The sequence below is a fragment of the Amaranthus tricolor genome, chromosome 13 (assembly GCF_026212465.1).
Source record: "Amaranthus tricolor cultivar Red isolate AtriRed21 chromosome 13, ASM2621246v1, whole genome shotgun sequence".
Lineage (NCBI taxonomy): Eukaryota > Viridiplantae > Streptophyta > Magnoliopsida > Caryophyllales > Amaranthaceae > Amaranthus > Amaranthus tricolor.
In genome coordinates, this window is record NC_080059.1 from 5,939,857 (window position 1) to 5,958,248 (window position 18,392).

The 18,392-nt window shown below is 31.4% G+C and overlaps 2 protein-coding genes across 4 annotated transcripts; one reads left to right on the forward strand and one right to left on the reverse strand.

Annotated features, from left to right (window-relative positions):
- The first annotated feature begins 5,530 nt into the window (after positions 1–5,530).
- Positions 5,531–6,230, forward strand: LOC130798433 (uncharacterized). The gene has a single exon (XM_057661414.1). It carries the CDS (start codon positions 5,553–5,555, stop codon positions 5,943–5,945), a length of 393 nt encoding a protein of 130 aa, XP_057517397.1. The 5' UTR covers positions 5,531–5,552; the 3' UTR covers positions 5,946–6,230.
- Positions 6,231–6,971: 741 nt separating this feature from the next.
- Positions 6,972–16,292, reverse strand: LOC130798434 (putative phospholipid-transporting ATPase 9). 3 transcript variants are annotated; one of them, XM_057661415.1, is made up of 11 exons: positions 14,808–16,292; positions 12,389–13,716; positions 11,403–11,513; positions 10,022–10,298; positions 9,845–9,933; positions 9,656–9,764; positions 8,963–9,283; positions 8,642–8,767; positions 8,439–8,537; positions 8,127–8,318; positions 6,972–7,990 (listed from the first exon to the last, which is right to left on the reverse strand). In XM_057661415.1, the coding sequence occupies exons 1-11, from the start codon at positions 15,204–15,206 to the stop codon at positions 7,484–7,486; spliced, it is 3,558 nt and encodes a 1,185-aa protein (XP_057517398.1). In that variant the 5' UTR covers positions 15,207–16,292; the 3' UTR covers positions 6,972–7,483. The 3 variants fall into 3 exon arrangements, with proteins under 3 accessions (XP_057517398.1, XP_057517399.1, XP_057517400.1); XM_057661416.1 differs by having other exon boundaries at positions 9,074–9,283; positions 14,808–16,285; XM_057661417.1 differs by having other exon boundaries at positions 12,389–13,658; positions 14,808–14,944.
- Positions 16,293–18,392: the final 2,100 nt, after the last annotated feature.

Sequence of the window (18,392 nt, forward strand, 5' to 3'; positions counted from 1 at the left end):
TAGTTCATCTTCTTCCAATAGCCATAACTATATGTTGAAGTTTGGGGACTTGAGTCCACCATGGCGAGTGCTTGATGGTGTGTAGGTGCATTGGTCATGTGTTTGATGAGGAGAAGCAAGATCATAATCATTCAAGCAGAGAAGCATCCAAACCTTCTGTGATCTTCTATTTTTGAGTGCTTACCAAGGTAGTTGTGAGTTGTGACACCACTTTGAGTTACACATGTTTTGTGCGACTTTATCGTGGTCTAGTCATATGTTTTGTATAACTAAATTCATTTACCCGTATATTTAAAATCAAAGCAAATTTAAATAATCGTTATTTCTCGTTTGATTGTCAAAATGAGGCATATAATATACCGTTGGAAAGCTTTTGAAGCCTAGTTTTTAATGCCACAAATCTTGCATTAATGTGATTTTTCTATCAAAAATTACGTTTAAAAGAGTGAATATGTATAAACTTTCAATTTTTAGTTGATTAATTAATATTAATTAACCCGATTTTATCTTTTTGTATTAATGGTCTTGATTTATTTACTTAATAATTTTATTTTTTAGTTAATTTATAAGTATTAATAATTAATAATAATTTAGTTAATTATAATAATTTTTGATTAATTGGTTTAATATGCATGAAATAATTTAAGTTTTATTAAAAAATAATATTAATATTAATAGCAAAATTTTTTAATTAATAATTAATTAGGTAATTAAATTCATCAACCATATTTTTTTGATATTCAATTTTAGTTCGAGTGTTTTTTAGAGAAAATTTAGAGCAATAGAGCTATCATTAAGGGTAATATAATAAATTCAATATATAAATAATGGCGACACAATAAAAATAATGTTGATATTTAGTAAAGCCCTTTACTATTGGTTAGTGTTGGATATGATTTATAGACAATAGTTACAAATTTTACAAACTGCAATGCTTAAGCCTTAAGGTAATAGATATTGGACTTCCCTTTACACGTCTAGGACTATTCTTTTCATTTAAAAAAATGTAGACAATCAATTTAAAAATTATTTTGTAGCAATTTTTGGTAACAAACTAAAATATAAGTTTACATGAGGAGAGGGAAGAAATTTGAACTTTTTAAATGTAATTATTTGATATTATATAATAAATTGCGCATATAATAAGAATCTATAAAGAATGAGGGATAAACAATTTATATACCCATTCAAAAAAGACACATGAGGAATGTAGTCAAAGAAATCACAATATAATTCTTTTAGGACTTAGTTTACAGTTCATTTTCCTTTTAGTTTAGTTGTTTTATTTTGTAACACTCAGTAATTTATCGGGTTTTAAAAAATATAATAAAATAAAATAAATAAGTATTATTAAATTATATTATTTACAAGATAATTATATGAAATAAAGTAAGTTAAATTTTAACGGTAACGCGTTTTATCGCGTAACGTTTCTTTTCTGTTTTAAGAAAAAAAAAATAGACAATTACTTGTGGGAGGTGAAGGGGTGGCCGGTTGGTGCTATCATGGGAGGAGTCTTGTAACTCCTCTCATAATTGTGCATTATGGTACATTAAGTGATTTACCTTCTTAATGGCCTTTTAATCCCATAATCCTTCACATTTCTATCTTTCAAGTGAACAAAAAAATTCAGAAAAATCTTCCTCTTTGCTCTCTTGTTTTCGGCACATCAAAGAAAAAAAAAATACATTTATTATTCCATCCAATCTTTTGATCAAAGGGGTAAGTTTAGTTGAATTGTTAATTATAGATTTTATATATATGATTTATAAGATGAATTATATTTTATGTATGATGATATCCTATGACTTTTAGGAGGATTGAGTATTTTTTTTAATTTTCTCTAATAATCCTTTAATAAACTTTAGTTTGTTAAAAGGATTAAGTTATGTTTCTTTTATAAAAATAAAAAAATAAAAAAAAAAATCTTTCTTGATTTATATTCTTTAACAAAGTTTAAATTTGTTATAAGAATTAAGTTTATATTGATATTTAAATAAATTTCTTTTATGATCTACATTTCTCTAACTAAATTTCAATTTGTTAGAAGAAATTTAAATGGTATGGATCAAGTAATGTAGTCATCCAAGAGTTTATAAATCCTTTAGCAAAATTTGATTTGCTTGAGGGATTGTGTTTATATATATGTCTTGATTCAAAAGGGTGATTTGGTTTTATGATTCTTTACAAAATTTTAATTTGTTAAGAGAATTAAGTATTTAATTTAATTATCATAATTTATGAAATTTTAAGTTTTCTTGAAGGATCTTGTGGATGGGCATTTTTTTTTTAATTTGATGGTTTCTGTGCTTTGATGATGAGGTTTTGTGTATTAATATATGTGTTTATATATATGTCTTGATTCAAAAGGGTGATTTGGTTTTATGATTCTTTACAAAATTTTAATTTGTTAAGAGAATTAAGTATTTAATTTAATTATCATAATTTATGAAATTTTAAGTTTTCTTGAAGGATCTTGTGGATGGGCATTTTTTTTTTAATTTGATGGTTTCTGTGCTTTGATGATGAGGTTTTGTGTATTAATATATGTGTGGAAATATCAAGTGGTTGAGTGATAGAAAAACTTGTCTTGTTTGTTTTATCTTAGTAGTTGTAAATTTGCTCTTGTTAGATTTATTTTGGTCATGAGATTAAAAGGGTTTAATAATTTGAATAATGTATATATAAAAAAAATATAATAATAATAAAATAATAGGAATTTTCGGACAGCAGCTGTTGCCTCGGCATTGGCGCCCGATCCGAAAATGTTGGGCATGTTTCGTTGTTGTTTTATGTACCCGATGTGTTAAAAACTCGTTACACGTTTAAAGTAATTAAAAATAGTAATTGGATGTTAGAAATTATAAAATTTGGTATCCAAGGTAATTGATGCGTTCCGGACGCAGTGATGAAGTCGTATTTTTCATTTAAATTTGCTAAACTGTCCGAAATGGCCATTTAAGTTTCTAGTTAAAATTTAAAGTTTGAAACTTTTGAAAATTGGATGAAAACATTTAAAATTATCAAGTCTTAGTAGTATCTTAGTTGTATGGAGTGGATTAAATGTGTAAACACGTTCTAATACGTGATCGTTTTGTGTGTGTGTGTTATTTAGGACCTCGATTCATAAGAGGGTGAAATTTCTGTCGTGCTTGAACATCGTTTGTTTGCAGCGCTTAAGGGTACACGCTTAGACCATACTGTTTATGTGGTTATGCAAGTAGTGTAGTTTCATTTCTAATCGAGGCATTGTAAATCACATAAGAAATAGACATCTCAAATAATTTGAAAGAAGTTAACTTGAAAGTTGAGGATTTATGCGTTTATTACCCAAAGGGGTTAACATTTTGGTTTGGATTATTATAATTATTGTTCTCATGGCAGTTTTGGATCATTACGGTCACCATGGGGGTATGCATACTTTACCTCTGACGACCAGCACAGGACGGGCAACGTCTTAGGTCGGTGGTTGCCTTGGAATTAGCTCTCCCAAGTGTATTCCTCCAAAAGGTTGAATTTTTACTTGAACGACCCGAACAGGACGGGCTACGTTACAAGTTGGGATTATCTAGTGATGAATGTATTAGAGCCTTTGCATGCTAGGATGAACACATTGCTTGTATTCAACCTGTTTGACAATTGTATGCAGTCTCTGATGTGTATTGAAATTGTTCTTTGGAACTTGTTACTTGCTGTCGTACGACGACTAGCAGGTTGATTGCAGGTGGGGACTGGAGTGAGGACTCAACCTAGGACCCGTTATCATCAAGACAACATTTTCTTATGTAATAAAATAATGAGTAGTAGCAATTTCAATTGTGTAACAAATTTTAGTTCGGTTTCGTTCTCGTTTCGTTATTTCTGCTTAACTCTATTTAGAGGCCAAAAGGCTCTCGAGATGTAAGATAGGATTTGTCGTAAGTTTGCTACCACCGTGTGTTTTATTTCTGTTTATTCATATTCCTTTATCGATGGAACGTTGACGATCCTAGAGAAGATGTTTCTTTAGTGTCCACTATATAAACCAGGATCATGTTTTCATATGATTTTCTGGGTCACTTAAGCCGGGCCATTACACATTTAATCAATTCAATGATATATTTACAAAAAAGTTATATATGATAATCATCAAATCAAATCAGTTTATTTATAAATTATAAAAAGTGATTAATCGAATAATATTGCTTCAAGTAATGGTATTCAAGCTAGTTTTTTCTATTTAATAGAAAATAAATACTCTAATAGATCAAATTAGACATATCACTAAGCATTTAACTATACAATCTACTCCATGAATTATTATTTTTAAAATTTCACTTATCCTAATCTTGTGTTCTTATAAGGCATTTTTTGTTGTTTTAATTTTTTTTAGTTAATTAGAGATATTTGTTTATTAAAATTAGATCTATGGTACGTATTAAAAGTAATATTTTTCGCATGATATTATTATTATTCTAATAAATATACAAAAAAGAGAGATTCAAACCCTTAGTAGATAAGATTTGATGTAGTTGTTCCAATGTTATACCTTTAACCATTCGACCATCACAACTATACACTGATTAGTAAATTATTATATACTTTCTTTATTTATTATACTTGTTATTGATAATAATATTTTTCATTGAACATTTTACTATTAGTTGCATGTATTTCATAATGAAGGAACAACTATTCTCTTGAAAGACGTATTTCAAGTCCAAACCATTATAGATTAATGCCCACTTACCGTATTTTTAATGCCTACTTACATTATTCTTAATGCTTACTTACAGTATCTTTAGTACATGCTTTCAATATCTTAAATGTCTATTTATATCATTCTTAATGCCTACTTATAATATTTAAAAAATATATAATAGATCGGCCCAATTAGAGTCATTTCTTACAAAAATTGTGACGAAGGTAATAGATAACTTTCTTCAAGCAATTACAAAGTTGAGCACTTGATGAAAGCTAATCAGCCACATGGGAGGGTTTATTTCCACCTCACTCTATAACTACGAATATTCTCTTCACTTTCTAACTTCATACAAGCTAAGAAAACAACATAAACTAAAAGCAAATATATGTATGCTCTCGATCTGTTTTTGATGAAAATTAGTGGAAAGAAAACCAAGTTGCTGACTAAGATAAAAAAAAAAATAAGTAAATGATAAAAGTTATTAGTGATTTAAGTAGAGAAAAAAATATATTTATGAATGAGATTTAAAAAAAGCGATTAAGACTATTACTAAAACAGAAAAACGCATAAAATTAGTGAAACAGACTAAAATAGAAAATTATACTAATTAAGACAAATGGGGGAATATTAAGGTATGGATAAAGATACTTTCATACATGGATATGTAACTCCCTACCTTTCTTTTGCACTAAACCATGTGGATTTCATACCTTTATTTCTTAAAGAAAAAGTTGACAAATTACTTAAAAAAATATATTTTTACCACTTTTTCATTACAATATAATACTACCCTTTTGATATCTTTTCATATAAATATATAATCAAAACTTCCATTAATCTAAATTTACACAAACATTTTTCTCAAATAATGGCAACATCAACAACATCATTACTACCAAATCAAGAACAACCACAAGTACAACAAGAAGTACCTATTTATACACAATCTATACCAAATAATAATAATAATAATAATAATAATGCATGGCATAACAATACCAATAAAGGATCAATAGGTCCATTTTTTGGTGTTATATCAGTTTTGGCTGTTCTTGCAATAATATCATGTCTTGTGGGTAGATTTTGGATAGGGAAAGAAAACACCCCATTGGAGAGTATCAAGCATAGGGGATCCTGCTGTGGCTGGCTCAAACGGCGTCGTTTCGGAAGGTCTGCGGTTGATGCTGGCGGAGTTAGAGGCGGTAAAGTTGCTGCTGTCGCTCCGCCTCTTCCTGATGAGCGAGGTTTTAACGGTAGTTAGTGATAGAATATACAACATATTCTGATGTTTTAATATTTAGTTTAAGTTTTTAGTCGAGTTGATTGATGAAAGTATAACTATATAAATATCAAAAGGTCGACCAATGTGATATACATAATTTGGATCAATCTAGGTTTCTTTGTTTTTTTGTTTAATTTTTTGTGGAAGATTTCTTCCACTATGTATTCCAAAGTGTAAAAGGATGCAACATGAACATGCACTTTTTTGTATGTTGCCAATCTATTTAGGGTGCTTATGTTATGTAGAGCAGCTACTACAAGCACAACAGCAATAATGCATGATTTTATTAGTATGATTTATGAGATTCAATCTCGTATTCGATTTGGATTGGATTCCAATTTTTTTGAACCTGATGGATTTAAATTGGATTTGATTTAAAAAGGATATAAATAGATTTTCGTAAATGGTTAAAATACATTGAATTTACATTTCAAAGTAGTAGAAATATCCAAAAGGATGTGACACATAAGATTAAGCAGGGCGAAGCTACATGGATGCTGACCCCAGTCAAATACGCAACTTATTGTATTTTTAACCCATCCCCTTACTAGTTTATACTAAATAAGTATATATGATGCAAGGACTATTTAAGTATAAAAGAATTAAGTAAAATTCAATGGTCAAAATAATTGAACTGAAACTTGAAGTCTCTAATCCCAATACTTGCTATACAAATTTTTTTGGTATAATTTTAATAAAATTTACTTTTTAACATGGTTTTTTCATCTTCGATTCCAATGCATAGAATCTTCCCATTCTAAAAAAACCACTTACAATTTAATTTTGTTTTTATATAATAATATTTTGCTATTATATCAACATCTAACTATAATTTTTCTCCAAATACCTAGACAGATTCTTTACCCCGAATTTAAAGTTTTGACTTTACCCCTGAAATTAAACACAGATAAAGAAAAATAAAAAACGTCAATTGAGATATTATGTGCTCAAGATGTGCAACTAAAAATTAGCTAACACAACTTATCAAATACACAAGACAACAACTTCTAGGATCAACAAGAAAACTGAGATGGACTTGTATGAAAGGATGACATTAATATACACCACATGAAGCAAGTCAAATAATACACATATACTATTACTCCTATAACACAACAGCAATTAGAAACCATGACTTGTTGCTTCTGCTCGAACGCCCACGACACAAAAAAACCGGAATCCTGCATCACGAACAGGGCAAAGTTCCCCCTTTTCTTTCGCTTTTGTTTTCTTTGCTTCTCGTTGCTTCATGAAACGACTAGCTGAAATATGGTTCTAACTGCTTTATGTATTATGGTTCCGACTGCTTTATGTATCGATGTTCGTTACTTGAACTCTTCTAAGCATGTCATATATCTGTGTTGGATCTTTGACACTCCGAATTGGTAAACACTAAATCAGTTAATTTCTTTTGGCTTATAGCCGCGGAAACGTTTGGTAAAATGACCAAAGACAATTGGATATGCATTGCACAACCATATATGACACAATAAACTTGGTCGGTCCTGCCTATCATCCTATGTGCATATAACCTTAGTCGTTAGCCTTTGATGATACAATGGGAAAAATTCCATATTTAAAGCAGCATATATGAAGTACGGAACCAATGCAAACACCGAAACAAGAAGTGTCACAACCCAAAAGGAAGGCGAAGGTGCACAAGCTTCGATAAAGACTTTATACGCAGTTGTCGATATATAAGGATCAATGGCTCCGTATGCCAAGAGAAATATGTACCAAGATAAAATGCTACCCCAGATCAAGACGTGATGGATGAGAGTGAAATATTTGACGGAAAGGGCCATCTGAGCGTTCACCACCCATATTACGCAAGTGTAAATGGTGGCTCCAAGAACCTCATATCCAGCCACTTCACCATCTTTACGGAAAGCCTGATTTGCCAATGTGAAAATACAGAGATGGAAGATTGTAGTTGCACCGAGAATCCCATTTAGTAACCAGCCAAGTATTCTTTGCCAGCCGAACAGGATGTTTTGTGCACCTTCTTGATACAATTGAGGAAACTGAAAGGAAACCGCCAGTGGCACACTGTTATTAGAAATGTGGCAAATTCCATAGAACAAACTAAAATAGAATATGTAGCAAATTCTATGGGACAGAACGAATGTAAAACAGGATGAGTTTAAAGTAGGTAATTACCTTGAGACATGATTGTGCAGAAACATCCTGGTCAAGAACGCCTAGAGCAATTACCGGGAAAGATGTAAACATGATATTATAAAGGGTCAAATACCATTCGTTATACGCAGGTTCACCCGAGAATGATGTGTACGCCTCATAGAAGAAGAGAGTGAAGCCAAACAACATGTTCTTGTAGAAGAAATAACAAATCTGTACAACGGTCAAAATAAAAGAAAGTCGAATGCTCAATTTTGCGAATAATACAGAACAATATTGGGTGTGTTTCCTCTCGGAAAAGTAAGGCTAAAAAGAAAAAGAAAAACCCGATACCATGGTTGAGATCCTTTTGCAAAACCAATGCCCATGAACAAGCAGTAGACGTTCCAAAAAGCGAAACTGAGCGATTGCGATGTCACTTGCCATAACCGCCTATTCTTCAAACAATCCATTTATCAGCTGTTACCGAAATCAAAGGATAGAATTGGATTTTATTTACTATTATAAAGTGGCTCGCACAAAGAAGGTGCATGCACCTGCATTCCCTCGAAGCCACTAATACCGATTCCAATATGTGCTTCTTGAAGCATGCCGACATCATTTCCACCATCACCAATTGCCAGTGTCGTTGTACCTCTTCTTGTTTTGACAAGTCTCGTGACCTGCGTTTTATTTTAAGTCCATCATAGACCAGTTTTAAAGGTTGATTTCCTATCATTCACTTAAGGCGTCTTCTATCTATTCTTGTAACTTCGTATAAATTTATTCTTTACAAATACAAGATGTCATCATCATCATCTGAATGAGTCCCGCCCAAGACAGGGTCTGGGAGGGTGGGAAAGAAGGCAAACCAATACCGTCATTACGAGGAGGTCGCGATCAAAAGGAGCCCCGCACTTCAAGTATTGCCTCAAATAAAAGACGTGGTTGATGGAAAAGACTGATAAAGGCAGTACTATAGAACTCACTAACGCTTTCTGTTTAGGTGATGAACGGCAGCAGATGACTGATGCACAACCCATAGCAAGTTCTAGAAACAATTGTTTGACGTCATCCTCCAACGCATAACTGAGTGACCTTCCATCGATAATAAGCGCCGTTGCCTCTGAACTTCCTTGTGATAAATACAACAATTCCTTTGCTTCTTTTATGTCTTGAAGAACCATTGTTTTCATGACCTAATCAATGTGTACATTAGGATAATAATTGGGTTGCACACAAACAATGTCACATGATTTGCTAATCTACTCGCGAATATCGAAAAAAGCGAATTATGGTCGGTTTTGGGCTATTCTTGGAAAAATTTGAGCGAATCACGCATTCAAAAAGCGAATTAGTTAGCAAATCATGTTACACTGCACACGAAAATAGTAACTCCATCTAAACCCCTTACACCTACACGACTACAGCCCCAAACCCTAGAACGAGGGAACTCAAGTATATCACCCGAGTGGGGTGCAACCAATGACATATATAATAAGATGAGAATTGACCGCACACAGATGATGCTATAAAATGCACTACCACTTGCAAGACGCCTTCAAACTCACCTTGTATACGGCAGACTTATTAGACACCTTCTCGGATGCTTTTGCTTGATTTGACTCGATGTTGATTACTATCTTTCTCATCCCTTCTCTCAGTAAACTGCAGGCATAACTATAAGATAAATAGTAAGTCAGAACAGAAACAGCACACAGTTTTACACGAAAATTGATATTTTCAAAGATAAAGCATACCCAACGTTAATGGCAGTTTCCATTTTATCCCCGGTCAATACCCATAATTTAATCCCAGCTTGTGCAAGTTTTTCGATGCACTCGGGAACCTATAAGAGGAGCTCATCAAGATAGGTTATACGCAGTTGTCCACAAGTAATAAAGAACTGAGAAAACAAAGCTCGTAATCTTACTAACCCCTTTTTGGAGCTTGTCTTCTACAGCTGTTGCTCCAAGAAGTATCAGATTCTTCTCAAAGTTTTCAGCTACTTCTTCGACCAGTTTCTCACGTTCAGCACTGACTGAGCTTTTAGCCTCCATAAATGCGTTGCTGAATGCAACATATTCATCTTCATCGACTTCACGATATGCAAGTACTAGAGTTCTTAAACCAACTTCAGCATACCCTATAACATGGTCTCTAGTCTGCCTTTCAAACTCTCTTCCGTTATATGCAAGCCTCTCGAACATGACACTGCTCCAAGATGGTTAAAGGCATCACTATTACATCCAAACAAATAGGAAATCCACACGAAGTCTAGAAAATAATGACAACAAATCATGGTAAAGATTATGAGCATCAACGTACGTTTATACCAACAAATTGAGCTAACGGCGCATTTGGTTATCAGTTCTAACCGGTGGGAATGGTAATGGAAAGTTAGTGTAATTATTATAGAAATATCTCTTGATAAATTTAAAGGTCATGCTTCTTCTCCTTCAAGAATCTCATTTTCTTCACAAAATTCATTCCAATGCATTACCATTTGAACATGTAGTACTAAGTGGTAATGAAAATTTGTGAACAAAAAACTTTCTTATGATCAAATTTTCATCACCATGGGAATAACATGATACAAATCATGAAAATTTACACTATAAATGATTCCATTACCACTAATTAGTACCATTAACCAAACATGTCGTAAGAGAACAAGTCATAGAGATTTGGCTACAAATAGGAGAGAATACACTAGAAAAGGACAGATTGTGATAGCATAATTCTATCAAAATGCAAAGATACCTCATTTTTAACCATATCTAAATCTGAAGTATGTAACGAAAACAGAATCATGAGTTGTCCTAGTAATTGAACATTTTTCCTTCCACCCTGGTGATAGGGGTTTGGTTCTCACGGTCTCACCATCTACAAGAAGGATTAACTCCCCCCTCCCCTTGCGTGTAGAGATTATCTAGTCTTACCTCCAAATAAAAAAAAGCTTGTAGAGAAAAAGTGAACCCTTGTCTTATACTATTCCCTTTATTTTCTCCATGTTTTTAGCTTTCCCCATCCTCTAATGATGCTTATACTCTATGTTACTTGGACTCGGGTATTGATGTTGGATACTGGTACGTGTCTAAGTGTCATACCAATGTCCAAGCATAAAGGATCGGACACGGGTTCGTGAAGCTGAATGAATAGTCCGAGTAACAAAGCTTATATCTTTACACGACCAAAAGGCTCAAACCACGGTACATTAACTGAAAAATGGACATGAAAAAAGGAAAGAAATAGCAGGTAATAAACAATTAAAACTGGCATCATGATTAAAAAGTTCCAATATGTTTTTCTACAAACCTGTCAGCACCTTTACAAAGTAGTAAAAGTTTTCCTTCCTCGTTTTTCACAATCACAGACATTCTCTTTCTTGAACTGCTGAACTCTATGATATTCAGTAACTCAAAAGTCCTGCAAAAAGAATAAAGCTCAAAAATTTTCATGAACAAACAACCAGGTAATAGCTAAATACTTCCTAGTAGCGATTAGCGAAAAATGGTCACTGATCAAATCCTACATTCAATCCAACTCTCTATTGATAAACAAAGCTATATAAGATAGCAATGATCCTGATGAAGTTAACCTTATTTGTACTTCAAGTTATAATTTTCTGTTTCTAATCATTGCTTTCTATCCTCAATCTACTCCACTACTCTGTTATGAATTGGGTCAAAGGATCCAAGGGCATTATTGACATTTATTTTCAGTTAGGCTTTCGGTTTTGTTAGTTACAATAGTTGTTATTTTTTGTATTTGTTGTTGAGCTTAGGCTATATAAACAGCCAGCCTTGTAATATTTGGTTAGTTTTTGGATAATTGAATAAGAGGAATAAACAAGGAGTCTGGGCAAACTCGAATTGCTCCTCTATTAATCTGATTTTGGTTATGGGTCTTGGCGGGTTCATTTCATCCTCTTCATTACCCGGTCAGAAACTAACATCATGTTTGGTTATTGGTATTAAATAATGAGAATGGTAATAAAAATTGATAGATTTAGCTATGAAAATTGCTTAACAAAGTTTATGTGATGCTAGTCATATTCTTCACAATTTTCATTCCCACCCATTACCACTTAAGAAGATGGTATTAGATGGTAATGGAAAATTATGAAGAAAAATACATGTTTAAGGATAATATTTTAGTTAACATGGGAGTGACATAACACATTTCGTGAAGATTAAAACTAAAACTCATTTCCATACCACCCTTTAATACCAACAACCAATCAGGCCTTAAAAGATCACAGAGCTAAAGAAAGAAGAAATATTTTGGATAAGGATAGTCACCTTTCAACCTTTGCACCGGAGAATGGATTCAACTCTCTTATAGAGATACTTGAGTGTGTCCTCTCACAAAACTCAAACCCAAGTTCTCTTGCTGCAATAACAAGTGCAGCCTCATCCGGAGATTCTGCTTCATACGAAATACTACCAGTTTGTTCATCCATTACAGGTATAACAGTATGGCAGATAGCCATAACCCGAAAGAACTTCTGTATAACATCTGACCTTTGTTCGTTCACCCAATTTCCATTTGTTATTCTATCATCTACAAAATTATAGCCTCTAACAGTCGGCTGTTCTACTTCAATTATTTCACCCACTAAAGGCAACGCCTTTCTCTTAGCAATAACCTGTTCAACTGTAGTAACCACCTGACCATATGCAATCCCTGCAATAGAACACTTGACAAACTCCATTGAATTGCATGTCAAAGTCCCAGTTTTATCGGAAAGTATCACATCAACTTGACCCAATTCCTCATTCAAGTTAGAAGTGCGTGCCTGAGCCGGCTTATCGCCATCTTCATAATACATATGCACATCTTTGTTTATAAACTCAGTCTGCAGAACTTTAACTAGCTCAATCGACACATACAATGAGATGGGGATGAGGTAACCATACAGCATAACCGCTCTTAAAAAATGCAGTGTCGCCGCAAATGAAGCATTTCTAGGATCAGTGTAGATTGTGGTATCATCAGGTCTTAAGTACCATCTTGTCATTGTACCATCATCAATGATATCCTTATTTGTGACTATACCAAAGTAAATTGATCCAATTATAGAAAGAAAAAATAAGACGAAAAACAAGAAGAAAACTATAGTATCTGTTTTCCTCTCCATTGTGCTTCGTTTTGAAGGGGCCGCCACTGAATTTTGAATGGCTTTGGTGTCATGACCCGTGAAGATTGAAACGCCAAAAATGAAATCTGTATTCCTCAATTTCGATTCCCTTAAGAGTAGCTGTTGAGACGAAAGTGGGTGTTGCTTACCTCTATAGTCCAAATTCCCGATAAAAGAATACAAATTAGCATTTGGGTCTTCACATTTAATGATAGCTCTGAAATCCCCAAACATGGAATCGTCGTTTAAGTCTAGAGTTACTTCCAGTGCTTGTTTTAGTTTTAGATTAGTTTCTCCGTCAAGGTTTGTCGTCTCAACATAGCATATTGCCTCATCATAGCTTGATGAAAGTAGGATAAGATCAGCAGGGAAATATTCATCTTTCTCCACCTTCACTATATCTCCCACTCTCAAGCCCTTCCATTTTGCGTCTACAAAATCGCCATTGCCACAATGAACCTTAGTTTTTCTATTATTCACTTCCATATCCTGAAAATAACTCTTAAGATCACAATATGAAACAAAGATATCAAGTAATTAAGGGAGTATATGGCTATCGTTTCGTTATTACATGAAGTACAAGCACAACTATGATGCATCAAATGGAGGACTCCCTACAGAAAGTATGATCTTAAAGTATAGATTTTGACCTGAAAGCTTCTAGTAAAAGTAGCACTAGGAGTATTTTAACCTTCATTGCACACCCTTGTGACTCTTAATATGTTTCATGTAGTATTTATATTGTCAACAATAATCGTTTATGACTCCCCTTTTCACATAGAGGTATTTGACAATTGGTTGTTGACGTTGTTTTGTTTGACTAACAGGTAGCATTGGCTTTTTTCTAAGCTATTAACTTATAAGTCATCGATTAAGGAGATGCTTGGTGAGAATCTTGATTTAAGACTAGTGGCTAAGGGCTTTCCCTTTCACCCTGGTGACATAGTTTCGATTCTCATCAACTATAGGAAAAACTAATATCCTTTCTCCCCTTGCCTATAGGGTACTCTAGCCTACCCCAATACCCGAATCAAAAAAAGAAAGAGATTAGTTATTGGCCATTGGAGAAAAAGAGTGTTGAAAACCTAAAAGCCAATGAAAATCTACAAAAAAAAAAAAAAAAAAAAAAAGATTTTTATTGCAGCTTAAATGATATCAACCAAACACATCTTTTTGCCGTTTGCAAAATAATTGTACCATGTTGACTATCAAGCTAGAAAATGTACTTTTTCAACCCATATTATAAAATATACATTGAAACAAATCCAACATACTACATACTATCATTTGTTTCTATATGTTAATAGAAGCTTATGGTCAAGTAGGATGCCTAAATAACAAACAACAAAAACTATTGCAATTATTATAGAACAAAGGCATAAAAAACTCTTTGCCCTTTCCTTGGAAAGGGTACGATGGGTATGATTTGTCCGCTACCTTCCTCCTCCGGACCCCACCTGTGCCGGATACTGGGTTGATAACTATGACTATGACCCTAACCTGTGCGGGATACTGGGTTGATAACTATGACTATAACGGGCAAACTAAATCAACTGAAACTAACATTACAAACCCATTACCTGCTTCCTGCGCTTCCAATCTTCAATCAATTCCTTCACCATTGTCACAGCTACGACGACGACAAGAGGAAGAACACTACTGACTGGTGAATTGGGAGAAAGAGGAGTGAAAGACAGGAATGCACACAAAAGAAAATACAAATTTGCAATCCTCCTAAACTGTTCAAACAAGGACTTGGGTAAGAAAGAAACAAGAGTATACTTTGTAGTTGTAACATAATTGTCACAATACCCAAGTTGTTGAGCCTCTGAACATCCTGAATGATTACAATAAACTATCCTTGAAAACCCAGGTTTCCCAATTAAAGACCTATCACTTGGACTCTTGGACAACAATTTCTCCAATGATAAGGGATCAATTTTACCAAAATGTTTCTGTTTTTTCTGAACCCTACCCATTTTAATCACTAACAGAACACAATCATGGGTTCACCCCTTTCGATTGCCTGTAAGAGATTATCCTCACCCGAATCAAAAAAAAAAATACTATCAGTAAATATGAACAAAACCCATAATCTATACTGTACACTGTACAGTGTATTCCTATCAGAAAGAGTAAGTTTTCCCAGATTCCTTAATCAAGACTTAATCTTGCTAATACCCTATAATGAGTGAAAGATGGGCATTTGATTATAGCTGAAAAACAAAGATGAAATGGTCAATTGAATGGATTTTGTATGTATAAAAGTTAAAGAATTTATCCCACCACATAAAAATGTGCACGAGTTTCATGTGCAGTGAATGGAACTGCAAACCAACTATGGTCTGAGAACGCCAGAAAGAATAACCCAAATTTTATGACATCCAATTAGAAGTCTTGTTTTCTCACGCTATTCAAATATTCCGTAAATTTTACGATGTGAAAACATGTTAAATGAGAGAATAATGGTTAAAAACAGAGATTGGGTAAATTTATTGCCAGATTAAAAAGAAAATTTTGGTAAATTAATGGCATAAAGACACTATTTTTTCATATATGTTTTGATTTTTTAACAAGATATTCAGGAGTCAGGCTTCAAGACTGCCATTCTGATTTCTGGAACCTTTCAGGATATGAAAATTACGTATAGCCGTATAGGTGCTACAATCTGACATTGGAAATTTCTTAACAAACGAGAAAATCCCCCGAATAAAATAATCTGACCCGTGCAGAGTCGGGTCTCAATGGCCATAAATATTGTTGTTTACCGTGAGACATGTTTTATACTTGAGTTAAATAGTATAATAATGGAAACTTTTAGCTTATAGCCTTATTGTTTTGAAGTCGTCTCACCATAAAACGGTCTCATGAAAACGAGCTGTTTTATTTTTCAGACTAGGTTTGGATTTGATTCTCGTCGGTTGACTCAATTCTCAATTTGCTTGTAAAAAAAATTAAAAATAAAATAAATTGTGTGGATAGAATTGAAAAAAGTTTAAAAGTATAAATATTAAAAAAATAATAAATTATTATTTAAAAAATAAAAATAATACAAAATAAATAGACATATCAAAATAGCAAATGTAAAATGAGTGAAACAGAAATGCAAAGGAAGCAAATGATTTTAGAGTTTTAAATATTAAGTCTAATAAAGAAAGTTCTTGAGATTAATTATACTCCCTCTAATTCTTTTAAGTTGTCTCATTTAGTTTTTTTGACACTATTATTCGATCACTTTCAATTTGTATTTTATTCTTAATCTAGACGTCAAAATATATTCAAGTGGGATCTTGTTTGATTCGTCTCAATGTAAATTTTATTAATATTAAATTTTGTATAATTTTTAATTATGCACAATTAAAGATATTCAAAATTGAATTAGTGCATTGGATAGTGTGCCAAAATTAAATAAGACAACTTTAAAAAATTGTAGGGAGTATTATATAAGTGATTAAAATAATAATTAAATAGAAGTATAACAAATGTAATAAAACGAATTAATTACTATTACTCCGTTGAGTTGGTATCACAAGATAGGATGCACCTGCTAAACGTGAAAGTAACCCTTACGACATCTGTTATGGTTGTTGAAACTCAAACAACCATGGAAATAGGAAAGAGAGGGAGAAGATAAGGATTTTTAGGAGAGGAGAAGAAATCTAGAAGAGAAGTTTTATTTCATGAACTCTAATACAATACAACACTATGTCCCCTTTTATACTACTAAGACTATAACAAACACCTATTTATAACTAATTACATTTTACTACCATAACAAATATACCTATAACAACATCACAATATTGCATCATAAACAAAAACATTTTCAATTTATTTGAGATTATGTCCTTAATTTAAAATAAAAACTTGGGAAATTTACAAAGAAACACCTTTTGAAACCCCTTTTTTGTAAAGAAACACCTTTTATAATTTTTTTTTTGTAAAAAAACACCTTTTAAGAGACTTTTTTTTTAAAAAAAACACCTTAAATCAGTTTTCGGTGACTTTTGTCAATTTTCCGGCGTTGACTATGCCATTTGTCAACTTTCCGGCGTTGACTTTTGTTTTTATTTTTATTTTTATTTTTATTATTAATATTATTTTTTTAAAAATTTTTTTATTTTTATTATAATTTAAAAAAATAAAATAAAATAACAATAATAATAATAATAAAAAAAAAAAAAAACAAAAATAAAAAAATAATAATTTTTTTTAAAATTTTTAAAATAAATTTTTTGTTATTATTTTTTATTTATTTTTCCTTTTGTTTTTATTTTTATTTTATTTTTAATTTTTATTATTATTATTATTTTTATTTTTGTTTATTATTATTATTATTATTATTATTATTATTATTATTATTATTAATTTTTTTAATAATAATAAAAATTAAAATTAAAAAAAAATTAATATTAATAATAAAAAAAATATAAAAATAAAAACAAAAATAAAAAAAAATTTTAAAAAAATTAATAATAATAATAAAAATAAAAAGTATAAAAAATATAAAATAACAATAATAATAAAAATTAAAAATTAAAATTAAAAAAAAAAAATAATAATAATAATAATAATTAAAAATAAAATAAAAATAAAAACAAAAGGAAAAATAATAAAATAATAATAAAAAAATAATAATAATAAAATTTTTTTAAAAATTTTTTAAAAAAATATTATTTTTTTATTTTTGTTTTTATTTTTATTATTATTATTATTATTATTATTATTATTATTATTATTATTATTATTATTTATTTTTAAATTTTTTTAAATAATAATAAAAATAAAAAATTTTTAAAAAAATAATATCAATAATAAAAATAAAAATATAAATATAAATATAAATAAAAATAACATAAAAGTCAACACCGGAAAGTTGACAAATGGCATAGTCAACGCCGGAATGTTGACAAAAGTCACCGGAAACTGATTTAAGGTGTTTTTTTTTTAAAAATAGTCTCTTAAAAGGTGTTTTTTTTACAAAAAAAATTATAAAAGGTGTTTCTTTACAAAAAAGGGGTTTTAAAAGGTGTTTCTTTGCAAATAATCCTAAAAACTTAAAAGAAATTAAACCGAACTAAAAGAGCGACAAAATGCGAGTGAAAATGATGGGTTTAATTAAATTTAAAATATAATAAAGAAATATTAAGCCCTTATAGAATGAT